Raw genomic sequence first — 18067 nt, forward strand, 5'->3', positions numbered from 1 at the left:
TTCAAGTGAATGTCCATCTACAAATTCATTAACTTTTTTGAGACAAATCATAGGCATCCTAATCTTCTGATTCCCATGAAAGACTCACTTTGGAGATACAATTGCAGCTGCCCCACACTGCCAGTTACTGTATCATACACGTCTTAAAATTCTGTAATCAGCATCCACCAGGTGCCGTATCGCATTCAGCACACCACAGTCAGTCAATACAGACATCCCCAAACACACCAAGGCTGGTTTTGTCAAATGTTTTATTGAGTGTAGACATCTGGAGTACTGTAAAACATGCATTATCTGTAGATTCAAAAAGGAGCAAGCCACATTGTCCTCACTGTCAAACGTGTCAGGCTTGGCATACATGATGGAGATTAATGAAGTATCATGAGAGTAATATGGTTCCTGAAAAGCTTCTACAATTTGGAGTAGGGTCTTAATCGTTTGAAATGCAAAGCTGTTCACATTTAGTGAACTTGCATGTTTGCTGGAGGTGCCATATTTTAATTCAAAACAAACAAGAATAATTTCACTGGGGGAGGGGAGGTTCCCTAGGTAGAAACTGTATGCTTTTTGTTTCCAGATATTTCATCCTAAATAAAAATTCATGTGCTTTTTGAAGCAGCACAGTTTATTTCTGAGCAATGAACAACATCTGATATTCATTTCTTCTTGGGTTGTTGAGGTGTATTAAATTTAAAGAAGATAATATCTCCATCCTCGACAATGTAATTTCTGCCTTGTTGTCTGTATTTTCCAGCAGCCTGTAAACAGAACAGACAAAAGGAAAATGGGTTATTTCATTAGGCATTTTACAGTATTTTCTAATTGTAATTATTTAAATACACTTTGGTAATGAAATGGTACTAACTCAGCATCTGAGTTTGACAGCCACTACTCATTTTGACAGAATTTGCTTTTACATATGTATAAAATACATACAAAAATAATTTAACCTTCACTCAATCAGTTCTGCTTAAATGCCAGCTGCATTACATAGCAGTAAATACGTAAACCCTGGCAAGTCTTAAGATAAAGGACACTAAAACAACTCCTTTTTTTTTCTTCCCAGCTTTCAGACTTTTTCTTCATCTAAAAAACCTGCAGACAGCAAATGCTGGCAGCATGAATCTAAGACAGCATTGCTGGCAGGGGTGATGGGCAACAGTTTGCATCATGGCTATTAAACTGGCCTATGAAGTACTTGTGAGTGGCTGGACACACAAGTACTGTCAAAACTAAAGATGGGAACACTATGCAAAAGTCACAACTGAACATGCCTTGTGCTTCGAGCAGGGCTTTCTTGTCTGCTTGTGCCCAGATAATGAAGGACTGAGGAGCACAAAATACAAGCTCGGGTTTTTTGTCAGAAATTTCCTTTAGAAGAAATTTGCTTCAGAAGGACAGATATAAGAGCAATAGGCTGTGAAACCAGGATTCAGGAGAAGACATACAGACCAAAGACATGAAAAGGAAATTCATTACGAAAATGCTGCACTTGAGGAGAGCAGAAAATAGGCAAGGAATCTATTAAATATCAGTACTTTCCGCATTAGAATTTATTATTATATTATTCTATCTTTATCTCATCGTAATTAAATCTGGTATTGTAGAGGCTACAGAGAAGCTGTGGTATTAGGATTGACAGACTGGGCGGGAGGTGGTCTGCAGAAGCATTTATCTTGAAAAGTGATCTACAATATGGAAAAGTTGAGAGCTTCTGCTTTAGTTCAATAACCATTCCTGTTTTGAAGTTTTCTCTTGCAGGAGAAAAGTGCTTCCATGCAAGACCTCACTGTGCCATTATTCTCAATGACACTATCACAGTGGTGGCATACTAAGATCCCATTACAGGAAAGCTGTTAACTAATGACCTTAGTTGCAGTAGAACAGATCAGATTAATGGTACATAGTTAACTTAGACACCTTTCTTTCACAAAACCTGCTCTGTAAAGCAACACATTTCCCTGTATTGCTGTCTAGGAATTTAGAGGCTTGATAACCTTGTTGCTGTTGTTCCTTACTTAAATATTGTCACCAGCTACGTTAGCCTACAGAAAACTGGAGGTAAGATGGCCTGGACAACAGATACATAGTGCAGCACTAATTATCCCATATGACACTATCGATAAATAATAAAGAGTACTTTGCTAATGTTTTTATATTTCCACCTCCTGGACATTTGTTTAGACTATAAAAGGTTTACTTTCAAGTAGACTTAGTAGTTCTTTCCTTTGAAGATGGTAATAATGCTCAAAGTCAAGAGTAATTAGACTAATTGATGGCATAAACACTAATAAAACAGTGCTGTAAAAATCATCAGCAAGCATAAGCTGCAGGCACAGGTACAGAGACATTTTACAGTCCAATACACTTATTGCTCTCAAAGATTTGCAGAAAAATCTGACTTCTACAAAGCAACAATGAGGATTTTTTTAAGCACACCATTGCACACTGTCAGCAGCATAGACGTCTTTAATAAAAGAGATTTTGACACACTAATGCAAGTTTGTGTATTTTTGTCACCGGTTTACAGTTAATTAAAAGTGACAGTGTTCCTTTAAATTCTCTAGAGACCATTTAATCCATTTCCATTGCTATCAGAAACACTGGTTGAAAAAATCAATACCCATTTGTGAATCTTGAGTATGTATTAAACAAGACACGTCTAACCAGTTCATTTGCACTTGAAAGCAGCCATCTGTAGAAGCCAGCTTTGCCTAAGCAGATATGATTGCTAATAATGTGATATCCCTGTAGACTACAAAGCCCACACAGAGCTATTCAGTGTATAGTTCACAGCACTGGTATTAAATTAGTTATGCTGTACTGGTGTTAGACACACACAAAATCAAACTTAAAAATCGATCAACTCGATAACACACAAAGCAAGCAACTCCCATTACCACTGTTATTTTAGTTGACTCCTAAAAGCTCCCAAATTTAATTTTGAAATTTACCAGCAACATAAAAGTAATTAGCATTGTGTATGGCCAGAAACATTGCATTAAATGCAAATTAGAAAAGACTAGAGTAATACAACACATATTTCCAAGGGTAAGGGTTTTTTTCTAACCTTGATTTAAAAACGGAGTAACAAGTAATAGGTTTGCTTTACAGGTACTTCAAAACAATAAGAAATCAATCATGCGTAATCTGACTACAGAAGTTTGATGTTTAGACTCTCACACTGTGAAAAGCAAATAAAAATACACAAGCAAAAGAGTTATAGATTAATTTAACAGGTATTAACTGATGCAGCTTCTCAGGGAAAACAGATCTGAACATCCAAAACTGTTGCTGGCACAATTTGAATCTTGGTTACATAAAGTGGTTTTTGACTGCAGAATATTAGATTTATTTATAGCTGGGATTTCACTTTACAGCTACAACTCTACTTCCCTTTTCATAAGGCAGTTCACATGCCGCAACGAACCAATTATACTGGGATTTTTTTCCCCTCACTTCCTGGGGTTCAAACAAACCTATTTAAAGTCCCGCTGCTCAGTATGATCTTCCTTAGTGATACCACTGAGAATAAGCTGAATTTCAAATCATAGTTTTTGCATACCTTTCAAGCTATCAAATGAAAACAATAAAGCTGAACCTTTTAAATTCTTTAACACATTTTAGTGTGTAGGAACCTTCAAATACTGAAATTGGTTAAATCAAACTAATGTGCTTTATAATTACAATCTTATAAAATATAGATCTTAATAAAACACCAAAAATACCAAAAAAATTGTATGTGTATAAAATAATGTTTCTCTGCTTAAAGAAGGTGGAAATAATGCAATAGTAACACAGAGAACTACAGCTTCTATAATGACATTTATTTGCATGTACGAGTTCATTTCATATTTAATAACTTCAAATCAAATATAATCCGTCAGCTATAAGAAGGGCACAACTTTGGGCACCCAAGCAGTCTCTGCCCTCTAGTGTTGAGAAAGCAGATAAAACTCTTTCTTAATACAGAAGTGTCACTACAAAAAGGCATGAGCTCAGGACAAAGTTTTGCATTAAATATCTTCACTGTCTACTCAGTAGATAGCAACTAGGAAACTTTAGCTATCACACTGTATTTCTGAAGACTGCAGACACCTACGACTGGCACCCTGACCAATTAAAAGTAAGCCATGGTATTTTTTAGTATTTGAATAAGACACCAAAGGGTAATTGAATTTGAATACTGAAATAGTAAATGTTATGATTATAACTATGCCTGTAGGAGTTTAGGAGTGGCATCTACTAATCCTGGAAAAAAAAAATAAATGAAAAAGGTACATGTTGGTACTTGATATTTTCTTAACAATTTGCATCCCACATTCATAATACCTTCCCTCCAAACTCCAAACAAGATGGCACAGTATTAGAAGAAATATATTTTCTGTGTTTCTTACATTTTCCTTTTAGAGGTGATTAAAAAAATCTGGTATCTCACTGTAAAAACATCATTTTTTCAGAACAAGGTAATCTGAAAGCTTATTAAATTCTGAACACACTAAGATGTAAACAGAGAAAAAATATTGCATAACATTTGGTCTTAATGTAGACATTTAGTCCATAAACTGTCATATCTTGGATACTGAAGTAGTTGCATTCCTGTTCAGTAAGTTGGAGTATTTGAATTCTTTCTGAAGATGAAAATAGATTTTGGTCTCTTGCTAGAGGTGACTGCTAAGATCTGCTTAGCATCAGTAACTTCTTCCCAGTGACAAATAGACGTGAAATGGAAAAATGGCACACATGGAGGAAGGAAGAAGAAAAAGATGGGGAGCTCACCTTGACAGCTGCTTCTGAACCTCCTTCTTTAAAATCTTCATATTTCATTACTTCAGCCATAATGAATCCCTTTTCAAAATCTGTGTGAATCTTCCCTGCTGCCTGAGGAGCCTTCGTCCCTTTCTGTCAAAGGAAAGACCGGAAGAAAATTAATTGCCTTTAAGAAGACTGAATGCAGGAAAGAGGTTTCTCCTTTTTGATAAGCTTTCAGCATCCACTGGAACTTTGTTTCGTATCAGTTAAGGTGTCAGGCATGCAGCTGGATAATTCTCAATACTGGGACCTACAAATAGATGCCTTTGCCACAGATAAACCAACTGGTATTAGAGAAGGGCAGCTTTGTTTTTCCTAATAGGTATCAACATTAGTATTGATTTTAGAAGCTCTGAGAGTGTTTTGTTGTAGGATTCACTTCGATCCCTCACTCTCCACACAGAAAGTGAGGAAAATAAAGACTTTAAAATAACTTTAAAATCAGAATTACTCAAGCCTTTAACTTACACTCAAATAACTTCAAATAAATTACAACATTTATTGGTGAACCACATTTGTAGTAAAAATTTATGGATCTCAAGCCTTACATACTATCTTAAGTTTTTATTTCAGAATTATTTTAGTTAGTCTAACATAGAACAACATAAGTATTCTTACAAAATGTTAACAACTGAATCACTAAAAATAAAAAATCACAGGCAACTATTGTAAGATGATTTAAGTTTACGCAATAGAGGAGAATGCATTATAACTGCATGCTTTAAATTACAAGGACATACATCCTGTGCACATAGAACCATGGAGAGAAATTTGAGAAATAATGGTGACCTAAAGGCTGCTTAATAAAGCATGTTAAAGTGCTAAGGAGTCTGACAGTGTAAAGCACAGTTTTTACAATAAAAGATGTATTGGGTTAATATGGCTACTCACTGATGCTTACCTGACTAAATATATTCGCACATTAAATCAAAGATCCTTACAATCAGTCTTAAGATAAACCAGCTTTCAAATTTTCTAATAAAGAGCAAGCATTTCTCCCACTGAAAACAGTGGAGTTTCAGAACGTGCTTTGAAAAGCTATGGCAAGAAACAGAAAAACAAAACTTCTGCTTGCATATTATTATGGTAGCTATCTCAGGGACTTAAACTGGCAGTGATTATAAAAGGGTGATGATATGAAAATGCTAAAAAAAATAAACGTGCTTACAGGAAAATAACATACTAAAACATATACACAAACTTCCATAGCAGTATTAATAGAAATATAAATTTACTGAAAATTACATTGATTAATGAAAACAAATTAATTCCATTGAATGAAATTAAAAACAGCACTAAAATTCACTGCACAGCACTGAATACACTGATGCGAAAAATTACAGCTCAGTGACAGATCTGCATCTCCACAAGTCAACGTTTCTGTAATTTTTAAGACAGAGTTTGCAACTACGTGCATTTCAAAATATTTTTCAGTACTAATCTTGATATTATAATATATTTACATTCAAAAGCAAACCACTACAGCTCAGCTCTTGATGTCCTCTGGGAATAAATTAGTCAATCTCTACAGCTATAATCATTCTACATCAATATTTAAAATTCCTAATATGATTTTAGGCATTACGTAAGTTCCTGGATAAACACATAAAGCTACCAAAATAAACTAGGTCTGTGAGTCAGTAAAAGACCCGAATTACTGCACACTGACTTTAGGTTTTTGAGCCCAACTGTGTATCCATGAGGAATATAATGATGTTATATTGCTTTTATTGCTGAAAATGTAATCCGAGCAAAGCAAAGGAGGAATGAACCACCCGCAACCCAAACAAACTTAGTGAATACAAAATGAAAAGCAACATCAATTTCACCGCAGACAAACCCAGTCACACAGATTAAGCAAGCACAATACTGGTACGTCTTATCTCTGACCACAGGAGGAGGGTAGACAGATTCTACAGGATGAAGAAATTCAGACTATGTAATAGGCAGAATCAATTGTTACCTGCCTCAATCAATGCAGCTCCACTTTCACTGTTCAGCAGCTCACAAATAATTAAAGTTATCCTGGACAAAAACCTCATCTGTAATGACTAGCTAACCGCCACCATGACAAACTTCAAAGTCAGTGATATCAATCTGAATTCAATAGTGTGGAACTGGATATAGCTGATGAATAAGTATGAATCTTACCCTGATGGTCCATGCACGCACTTCATCTGGGCCTGCAGTGAAAAAGTATTCTAGTTGGAGTGCTGCATATCCAGCCTTAATGATCTTTGCTAAAGCACTGAAAAAAAAAGCCACATTAATACAGTTCATTCAACATATACACATAAAGCAGCTAAATACTCCATGTAACCAATCTACATGGAAAGACATCACATATTTTGAAGACACTGCATTACTTTTATACACACCAATAATCACAGTAGCCTATTTCTTTGAACTCTTTTCAGAGAACTACTTTTGTACTGCAGCCTCATAAAGATAGTATTTTGATTTGTTTATTTGGCAGGATACAGAAACATGGGATAAATTTAAATCACCCTATCAGGCAGCACTTTTGGTCTCATGCGATTTCCAGGTCTCAGGTCACGAAAGCGTAGCAGTTTGACTGATATTCAGTACTGAAACAATTCATTGCAGTTCTTCAGAAAAATTATGGAAAAATTTTCTGCAACATTTTCTTCCCCGTGGATGACGAAATAGTTTTGGTGATCATTCCTTCTCAAAAATATACATAACTAATACCTATGTTATAATTAAAACACTGTACAGAGATGACAGATGACAGTTAAAAACTTAATTTAAAATAAATCTTTTCACTCTGTCTCATGGTAAAGAAAGGAGAAGATTCTCTCTTTATAATGGTAATTACTCTGTCATTTATTATTCTATCAGCGCAAGCAATTAAATTACTGCAAGGAAATAGTTGATAATAAAGTGTAGGGAAAATGAATGCTAATTAACCTTTGTGTCATGTTCTCTTCCAGATACTTCTGTTTCTCCTCAGCACTCATATCTTGCAACTTGAGTTCCAAGGCCCCACTAAAAGGAATGACCAAAGCTCCCGGGTCGTGCTTGTCCACCCACTCTTTAATTTTTATCAACCTGTAGACAACAAAGGGCACAACATTATCTTGTAGTGCATGCATGGCTGTACCACATTCATTATTATCAAGTAGCACATACATATTCATAAGAATTGCACGGTTTTATGATGCCATCTTTTTGTGTATTGCTTTCCAAGGTCAAGGCATTAACAGGCAGCAATTGCTTCAGGTGTACTCCATTAACATTTCACTGTTTCTTGGTTTCTGTCTGGCATTTAATCCATCAGAAATAAGCATAATTTGAGACAGTAACTATGTTTTTGGTAGAGCTTAAATACTTGAAATCTAAAATGATAACTGAATAAAACTTCATAGATCTGTGGACATACGTTTTTCCAAGAGTGATATTTATCAAATGCAGTAAAATTGACAGACTTCAGTTTTTCCTCTCATCTTTTCCTTTTTTTCCTTTAAAAACCCAAACAAACCTCAGTGGCTAGGGCAGCTGATATTAGCAGACAGAAGAGAACACTACAGTCTATGAACTCCTAGACAGCAAGCAGCACCTTGCTTTTTCTGGCTATTGATCTTAGAATATCCTACAGCTAACAAATACTGGGCCATGCTCCTCCTAGCTTCTCCCACCTGTCCTATCTCCCCACGACTAAGCTTCTAGATACTATACTACTTCCTAAGTATTAATTTTAAAATAAAGAATAAAATTTTCCATTCATCTTCAGTAACTGGCAGTATCAGTAACAGTTTGCTGTACATCTAATCATTTTTCTTAGCTGAACAGAACTATGAATTTAGAGCTGCAGCTTTATGGGACTAGTTTTTGTATGCTCAATATTCTATTAACAATTAAGAAAAATCTTCGCTGCAATAGTTGATATTTAAAGAGTGTTTAAACACAGGCATCACATTAATTACTGCCAATACTTTTTATTTTTAATTTAAGGGAGATACTCATAAATTACTTGTACAGAGTTCAGTGTTATTTGTAGGGCACTATTTCTGAACAGGTACGAATGGTAAGAATGACACCTCTGCATGCTCAGTAAGAAAACTCAGGAGGCATGGGAATATCTCCTGTAGACTGAGACACAAAGTACAAAATACAGTACTTTGGGTGCTGTAGATGTTTCAGACCTGAAGCACCCAGCATACAACACAGGGTTTTATGCTTGCTGAGTTCTTTTCTTAGTCCTGCTAATCTCCAAGATTTAGACTAAGGTTTTAACTGCTATTATACTGAAGTGCTTTGAAACTGTGGCCTGTAAACCTTTAAATAATCAATGCAAATGTCACTTCAGGAAAAAATGAACTGAACCACAAGTTCATCAACACACATTTGCCAAAGAAAATAGCAGGGGATCAGAGCTATTATGAGATTAAGTGCATGGCCCACTGAGTAGGGTTTTAGATGGGACAAAGAATATAAAAGTTCACTCAACAGTTTTCACACGTTTGTTATATAAGGCTGGACTTCTATCATTTACTTATGTAAATACCCCATCAGTGGTTTTCAATCCTCATTATACTAATCTTTTTTTCCTCCAGTTACCCAATGAAAATACAGTCTGGTATCCAGGGCTAATACAGAAACACTATTGCCTTAAAAACACCTGATTTGAAAATCACAATAAAGGTGCATTTCTGAACGTGACATGTGATATTTAACACCACTTCTAAAACTGACACATAGTTAACTCATTTATTTTGGCTAAAAAAGCTGCATATCAAAGTTCAGAGATTATCAATGCTAACCCTTTACAGAAAATTTACCTAGAACTGGATCTGCTATTCATAAGTGTACTTCAACATCTGTGCATACAACTTTCTTTAAAAAAGTATCTAACACTGATCTCTAGACTAATTAAGTAATGTACCACATAGAAATACAGAATGAAACATGCAAACTTGAAAAAGTGAAATGAGCATGGAAGTGATGTAAAAAATTGGATCCAAATTCTGTTTGGTAAATATGGTCATTGTAACTAATAAACTAAGAACTATTGTGGAACAACAAGATAAGAAATAATTACTTCGGCTAAAACACCAATTCAGAATAATAATAGTCTTACGACTGTCATTTTAACAGCTTTTCTATTGAGTCCTTAGAGGGATTATTTGCATTCCTCAGGTATTCTATTGTACAATTCAGATGAATAAAGACTTACAAATCATTCCTCTACCGCCAGTGTGAGACTTTGATCCAGTGAATACACCATTGTACCTTAACTATAATTGGCAAAAAACCTGACAGTGTAGAGCATCACAAGCTTAATAACAAAGGAGAATATCTCAAAGTGTTGACAGATGATCTTCATAATGCAGGAGCAGAGCTGGTACATTTTAGCAATAAATGAGCACTGAGGTCTAAAGGTCTCTGAAGTGACTGACATCAGACCTGCTACAGCCTCACTAAAAGAATAAGGTACTGCATCCCCCTCTGTACAGACAGTCGGGTTCTCTGCCTGAGTCTTTCACTTTTGTGACTTTTAGTGTCACAGGAATTACTAAAAAGTACTAAGGAATTCCCCTAAAAATAAAGAAACTAGAACAAGTAAATACTCAAATATAAATACTGATGTATTCCTAAGTTAAATCTTCCCCAAAGCAAAAATGCTTGACTAATGATCAATGCAGTAATAGTACAAGTTTGCTTTCCTGTTAGGGATAACCAAGTGTAACACATTTGGTTATATTCTCTTAACAAATGGTAACAATTAATGTCAAAGTCTGTTTTATTTGAGCACGAAATTTTTCCATGGAAATGCTCTATGTCTGTGAAAGGACAGGACTAGTATTCCCATTTAAGCCTTGGATAAGCAAATCCTGGAGCATCTCTCCATTATTTCATTACACTTGATAATGAATCACAAAGGGTACTGGATTTAAGCCTAAGAGAAAAGACAATTAACATTTTTTTAAAGTATCAATTTTTTAAAAACCCAACACGGTAAAATGTAGCCAAGTAAAATAAAATTTAAAACATAATTAAAACCTAAAACAAAACAGTAGAATTGGCAGAACCAATGACCATGATGAACAGCTGGAACTACTTTAAGAAACAAGTATGTACTCACAAAAACCCCTTCTTGAAAAAGTAAAATGAAAACTATGTAAAAACAATGTACACATGAAAAGCAATTAAAAATATACTCCTTCTTAATTAGGTTTCTAAAAATATAGTTATTAGTAGAGTTAAAACTAAATTTGATTATAAAACACAGAGCAGAATAATAACAGCAAGGGATCTTGCAGAGCATTTCTGGACATCCAACAGCCTTTCCCTATGGACGTGGTTTGGTTCTTCCCTCCTGCCTCCTGCTGCTCTGTGGACAGGAGTGCACCAGCAACTCTTAGAGGGTTGCTGAACAGAAATTTGATTCTATTAATCAGAAATTGAAAAAATACCCTTTCTGGAAAAAAATACAGACCCAAGATACAGTAAGACAACTATTCATTATGCGATAGCAAAAAGAAAAGCTCGAAGAAAAGATGAGCTAAAAACACCAATAAAAATACAAAAACCTTTGTAAAAACCTGACCTAAGAACAAAACTGACAGAAATAAAGCCAGACCTGAACAACTGCAAAGTGAAGACAGCACTCAAAATTCTGCCCAGTGAGAACAGCAAAGAGAAATTAAGATGCTCACATCCAGCTAAGATTGTTAGTGTTGTTTGATAAGGAGATAAGGAAGGGCAAAACCATGTCAGCCTATCTCCTACTAACTCAGAAAAGTTGTACAGACCGAGATAGTTTTCTATACTACTAGATCCCAAAATCTGACAAATTAAATATTTAAGGGAAGTCCAGTTTTTAATTTTGCATCAGCCTGACAAGAAAAAAGTGAAAAAAAGAAGGTGACTTCATGTACAAAAGGACCAGGACTTCTTACATTGAATTGGGATGCAGAACAGACCTTAGAGACAGGTTTAGAAATGAGGGTATTCACTGACAAGGCCAATAAGCAGAGGCCCAGACAGAGGAACTGTGCAGAAGGGAGTGCCTTCACTTTCAAATGGTGATGGTTCCTGAGGCAGAAGAAATCAAATCCTGCAGACAACCAAAATAAAGAGGTAAAAAAGTTGCAGAACATACATGAACTATAAATCAGTATTTGACAGAGTTTCACATGAGAGATCCAGCTGGGAACAGAGACAGAGTTCAGATGGAACTCAGAAGTAGTGATGGAAGAGAGAAGCTGAAGAGAGAACTTAAGCTCAGTGGACACCTGCAAGACAAGATGATCTGAAAAACTGACCCCTGAGAAGAACAATGATTTGTGAAAGTATGCTTTTGTACAAACAAGACAAAAAAATACCCCCATCTAACACATGGAAGGGAAACCACTGTTTTTCTGTTCTACGCCTGAACTACGAGTTCAGAAATCAGCAGAAACAAAACAGCATGGCAGGGAAGAAGAAAATACCAGACAGCACGACAAGAAGGAAAGAAACAAATGTAGATAATAAGATCAAAAGTGATCAAAAGATATAAAAGACTGGAAAAAAAGACCTGCAGATAGGAGTGAGAACGAGACCACCTAGCAATTCAAGCAGTCTTTTCTCATTGGCAGTTCTGAGCAACCCTGGATTTTTAAAACCTTCCAAACTCAATCTGTTTACTGCTTTGTTCCCCAGCTTTCCATACATGCAGCCTAAGCCACGTGTATTTCAGTTTAAATGCATTGGTCTAACTGAGCCTATTATGGACTGGGAATGCACACCCACTATTTCTTTACTGCCACATTTCACACACCTAAAAGCTGTGTGGTCTTCCTTCTTCTATTTTGAGCTTTCCTTGTAAGCCATGTATCACTTCTAACTTTGAACCTTTTTCTGGACACTCTCCAACTCCTGGAAGCATGCAGCACCTACTACACTCCTCAGAGCTCTCAATAATGTTTTACAAGTATTAAAAATAGCTAGAGGTTTGGGTTTTTTTCCTTTTTATAAAACCCAGTTTAACATTTGTTTTTTTCTTATAGCACTGCAACATTACCTCATGCTCAGTTTATAACTTATTGTATGACCATGCTTGACTAGGTGCTCTTAATACTCTATTTCCATAGTTGATTACTCCTGCACAAAATAATTCTCAGAAGTTGCACCTTAGTTCTTTCTTTCCTAATGATTTCTTCTATATCTTGAGATGCTCCTAAATTCTGATTTTGTTCTATACATACCTGGACATCTCCTAGTTTGGGGTCATCTGCAGATTTAACAAGAATGCTCATCACCGAGCTCATTAATGGAAATAAGTAACAGTCTTCAACCAGCAGCTGTTCCTGCAGATCTTATAATGAGATATTCTTCCACTGGAAAGTGAACCACTGATAACTGTGCTCTGTGTGTTATCTTACAGCAGTCTCTTACACTCAACTTCCAGTAGCTTCCTTCTAGCCAATATTCCCTATCCTGTTTATGAGAATGTTGTATGGCACTGAAACCTTTTACGGGCCTAATAAATAACCCAGTATGTTGTGAAATATACTTTCCCACCATATGCAAGACCATTAAATGTATCTAAATACTAGTTAAATGACAATTTAGAAAAGTAACAGCAAACATGAATTTATAAATACAACTGGATTGCTCCCAGGTGATTAAAAACAGTTGAATTATTCCAACATTTTTCTTGAAATTAAAGGAAAATTCCTTGACTTAAAAAGTCTTGTTTCTTCTTTCTTTGTGGCTTTTTTTGAAGCCCCACCCATTATCCACAACTTATCTAAAATGATGATAAATTAGGCAATTTAAAATTTTTTTTTTTTTTTTTGGCCAGGCTTAGCTGATTTAGTGGGATGGGAGAAGACCTAATTCACCTGAGCACCAGTACTGAGCGACACAGGTCACAAGTGATGTCCTTCTCTTCTGCTGTTAACTTGCACAGACTTCACAAAGACCAAGTTCCCAGTGCTGTTCTCACTGCTGTACAGAGATGCATATGCATATGTACTCTTACAAGAAACATTCACAGCTTCAGTAAGCTTAAAGTCCAAGTTCATATAACAAACAAAGAACAGAATGGTGAAAATGGTGAAACCAATGTATACAATGATTTTGCATCACATGATAGGTTAGTGGCAGAAGTTTAGAACAGGAAGCAGAAAGCCCAGGTGGTACTCAGATGTCAGAAATCAACATGCTGAACTCTTAATGCCTTTTTTAGGGTACCCTTTTCCTCTTACACTCCGTGAAAGTAAAGGAAGACTAAAGAGGAAAACAGTAAAGAATAAAAAGGTACTTTCTTCCCCACCATGATATTTTGCTGTTCATGAAGATGACAAATCCACAGAGGGTTTGGGAGTACCTGTTACCAACCTAGGCAATCCCATTTCAACTTGTCAGTGACATTTATTTTTTTTTAATTCCCCTTTCCCAAATGGCCAGGAGGAACACAGCAAACCTTACATTTCAACAGGCCATTTCCCACTTCCCCTTTCCTCCCCCCACAACTTGCATCTCTGACACAGGTTGACTTGAGCCTTCCACAACATTTTTGGGGACTTGTGCCACATCCCATGATCTTACACACCTTATGACAGAATAGGTACACAAAGTACCTCATTCTACTGCACTTTTAAACTTAACTGTAATAAGTTACTTGCTCTTAGAACAAATCCAGAGGAGGGCCACAAAGATGATCAGGAGGCTGGAGCACCTTTCCTGTGATGACAGGTTGAGAGAGTTGGGGTTGTTCATTCTGGAGAAGAAAAGGCTCTGGGGAGACCTTATAGTGGCCTTCCAGTACCTGAAGGTCCCACAGGAAAGCTGAGGAGGGACTTTTTATAAGGACATGGAATGATAGGACAAGGGGTAATGGTTTTAAGCTGGAAGGGGGTAGATTTAGGTTACATTAGGAAGAAATTCTTTGCTGTGAGGGTGGAGAGAGACTGGAACAAGTTGCCCAGAGGAGCTGTGGCTGCCCAGTCTCTGGAAGTGTTCAAGGAGAGACTGGATGGAACTTTAAGCAACCTGTTCCAGTGGGGAGGTGTTCCTGCCCTTCCAACCCAAACCATTCTATAATTCTATGATTCAACTGATACTGTACCAAGAAAAGAAGTTCCTGATGAACACTGTCTTTTGCCATTTCTTACAGATGTGTTCATAACTTTCCTTAATATTCTCCTTTGAAACATAAGTAATCCCAGGCTCTCTGCCTCATGTGTGTCAAAGCAAGTTTTTCCAGGACCTTGATCTCTATCACTGCCTTTATCTTAAATCCCCTATAATTCTGCAAAATTATTTATTAGATGGGGTGACCAGTATTGCACCTACTATTTTAGTTCATGTTACAGACCAGATTCTAAAGATACATTATTGTAACCTGAACACAAGTTTCTTATTCCATCCCCTACCCATCTAGATGTCACACTTGCTTTTCTGACACCAGCTGCACAGGGAAGAGAGGCCAGCACTCCTTGCAGCATATTCACAATGTTCACCAACAAAAACAATCTGGCAAAAAAAAAAATTGGGGGGTGGGAGGGAGGGAAGCGGGGAGTGAAAATTTATTTCTTTCATAAATGCCCTTCCCACGTCTTTACTTTCAAACTGGACCAATTCACTTTCCCATGTATCCTTACAACTGGTTGTGCCAATACAACTAAAGAAAAGGATGCCAAGGATGGGAGTGTCTTAAGTTAGCCTACCATCAGAAAAAGAGCAATGGCATGAAGCCAAGTTCAATAAGGAATTTTGGTAGATTTTATTGGAGAATGCTTGTAAATGGCATGACTCTGAAGTGAAAATTATCCCATATGAGATCACTGAAAAACAGGTTCTTAAAGGCTGAAAAAAATATTAAATGACAGGGGGGAAAACCAAGGCAATATCCTGGAAATTCATATGAAAGTACTTCATGCCCTCATGACAAAATTCTGTTAACAAACTGCCTAATAAAATAGGGAATTAGTATACAGTGATCAGTTTATCTGGACTAGAAAGCTACCTGGAGATATTAACTGTTTAATGGTATGTTAAAAACACATACAGAAATAACATCACACTTACAACTTCATACTATCAACCCCATTTCTTGAAAGTACGTCTTACAAAGATATGGCTTAACTGACATAAAACATTTCTTTTTTGGGGGTTTGCAAGATATGTTGAAACTGTGAAAGAAGTAATACCACAGAACATTATATTACCTGTAAATAGAATATAGATAGCAGTTAATGGACAAAATACTTTTATAATTAGGAGAAATAATGCATGCATAATAACATTGCTGACCTACAACCAAGTTTTAATTAAAAACTACCAAGATGGTGGAAAGACAGGGAAAGCAGCCAGCAGGGTGAGGAAGGTGGTTCTTCCCCTCTATGTCACTCTTGTGAGACCCAGCCTGGAGTACTGTGTCCAGCTCTGGAGTCCTCAGCAGAGGAAAGACACGGATAATCCCTGTTGGAGAGGGTCCAGAAGAGGGCCACAAAAATGTTGAGAGGGCTGAAACACCTCTCCCGTGAGGAAAGGACCAGAGAGTTGGGCTTGTTCAGCCTGGAGAAAAGAAGGCTCTGGGGAGACCTTATAGCAGCCTTTCAATAACTGAAGAGGGCATACAAAAAAGACGGGGACTAACTTTTTGCTAGGGCCTGTAGCAACAGGACAAAGTGTAATGGTTTAAACTTAAAGAGGATAGATTTATACTAGATATATGGAAGAATTTTTTTATGCTGAGGGGGAACAGGTTGCCCAAAAAGGTGGCAGAGATCCCTTCCAACTCTAACCATTCTATGATTCTATGGAAGAGGTACAATAATCCAAAATTACTTTTCCAACTAATCTGTAAAAGAGCTCCCAATAAGAGATTTTTCAGCACTATATACAGCAAACTCTATCTAATAAAAGGTCAGTCAAGGTAACTCTATTTTAAACATTTATAAGAAGTATAATTCATGAAGAATACAGATCTCGAAATCCATTTTTAAAACACTTGTTTCTGGTCTAATTTTAAAGACTTCAGAAATACCACTTTATCCAAACTGTGCTCTCCATTAAAGTGATCAAACCCCATTAGAACTTAAACAATAATGAAAATGGTACTACACTGCTGCTGGAGCACCTGCTGGTATACGAAAGGTTTACAGTGTTGACTTCTCATTGGTCTGCTACTTCTGAAAATTAATTCTGTCTTAATAAAAAAAAAAAAAAAACAAACCAAAAAACAACAAAACCCCCCAAACCAAACAAACATAAAAAAAACCCCAAACAAACAAACAAACCATAGCTCTTGCTGTCAGCAACCATCAAGCACAGTGAAGACTGAACTACTGATGAGACTGCATAACAGGGCTGACTGCAACAAATCATGCACATTACAGTTCATAGTTACAGCATAACAGGCTCCCCTTGAAGCACATATGCTCTGCACTGAAAAAATGCCTTTGGGAAGTCAAATCTTGTTGTTCTTTCTTCTATCATGTATGAAATGCAGTTTTGAAATGTTATTTTGAAAACAACAACAAAATAATTTAAGAAATGTCTGTTTGTAAATTACAGCAGAAGGAGCAAATCTCAGTCACAAGACATGCAAAATGATGAGGACTGAGATACTGCTAGAGATCATGAGGAAGAATCCCTGTTTCATAGTCAGGTTTACATTATAGCATGATAATTTTGTCTATTGGCAGAGCTGCTTATATCACATGGCAAACTGAAGGGTCTTGTACAAAAAAGGTAGGACAATTTATATCAATGCTATTATAGCAAACTTGCAAATAAGCAATATCATAAAAAAGTAAGGAGAATATGTTATCAAAACGCATGTGATGCCTTAAGAGAAACTTTATACAAAATGCACAATGGACAAAACCATTTTTAATTTACATTCAAGTCTTCTACATACTGTGTGCACACAAGCAAATATAACACCATATCCTAACAAAAAATATGTTCCTCATGAAACTTCCACATAATGAAATAAATACATACTAGCAACTCTTTAAATAAGAGCCTATAAAGAATAATTGGGAATATATTCCACTAGTGTCAATTAAAAATGCTGCAATGAGTAACAAATACAGACTGCAAGGTGTTAATTCTGGCTTTCACAGAAGGTCACATACTTTAATGAAACCTAAACAAAATTGGTCAGAATATTCCCATCTCAGTTCTCTTAGTGCTATACCCTCTCCAGCTCACACATGACAGAGGAGAAGCCTTCCTTGCTTCTCCAGAATTAGTCTGTGTGATCTTAATTGCAGAGCCCCTCCAGATCACA

At 36.3% G+C, this 18067-nt stretch overlaps 1 protein-coding gene across 3 annotated transcripts in view; it reads right to left on the bottom strand.

Annotated features, from left to right (window-relative positions):
- Positions 1-234: 234 nt before the first annotated feature.
- OLA1 (Obg like ATPase 1) overlaps positions 235-18067 on the bottom strand; it is a 98754-nt gene continuing 80921 nt past the window's right edge. For all 3 annotated transcript variants that reach the window (XM_030454487.1, XM_030454488.1, XM_030454489.1), the window contains 4 exons: positions 7744-7884; positions 6964-7060; positions 4780-4902; positions 235-758 (listed from right to left, as the gene is read on the bottom strand). In XM_030454487.1, coding sequence (XP_030310347.1) covers positions 657-758; positions 4780-4902; positions 6964-7060; positions 7744-7884 — 463 coding nt within the window. In that variant the 3' untranslated portion in view covers positions 235-656. The remainder of the gene's footprint in view (positions 759-4779; positions 4903-6963; positions 7061-7743; positions 7885-18067) is intronic.

The sequence above is a fragment of the Calypte anna genome, chromosome 7, assembly GCF_003957555.1.
Source record: "Calypte anna isolate BGI_N300 chromosome 7, bCalAnn1_v1.p, whole genome shotgun sequence".
Taxonomy (NCBI): domain Eukaryota; kingdom Metazoa; phylum Chordata; class Aves; order Apodiformes; family Trochilidae; genus Calypte; species Calypte anna.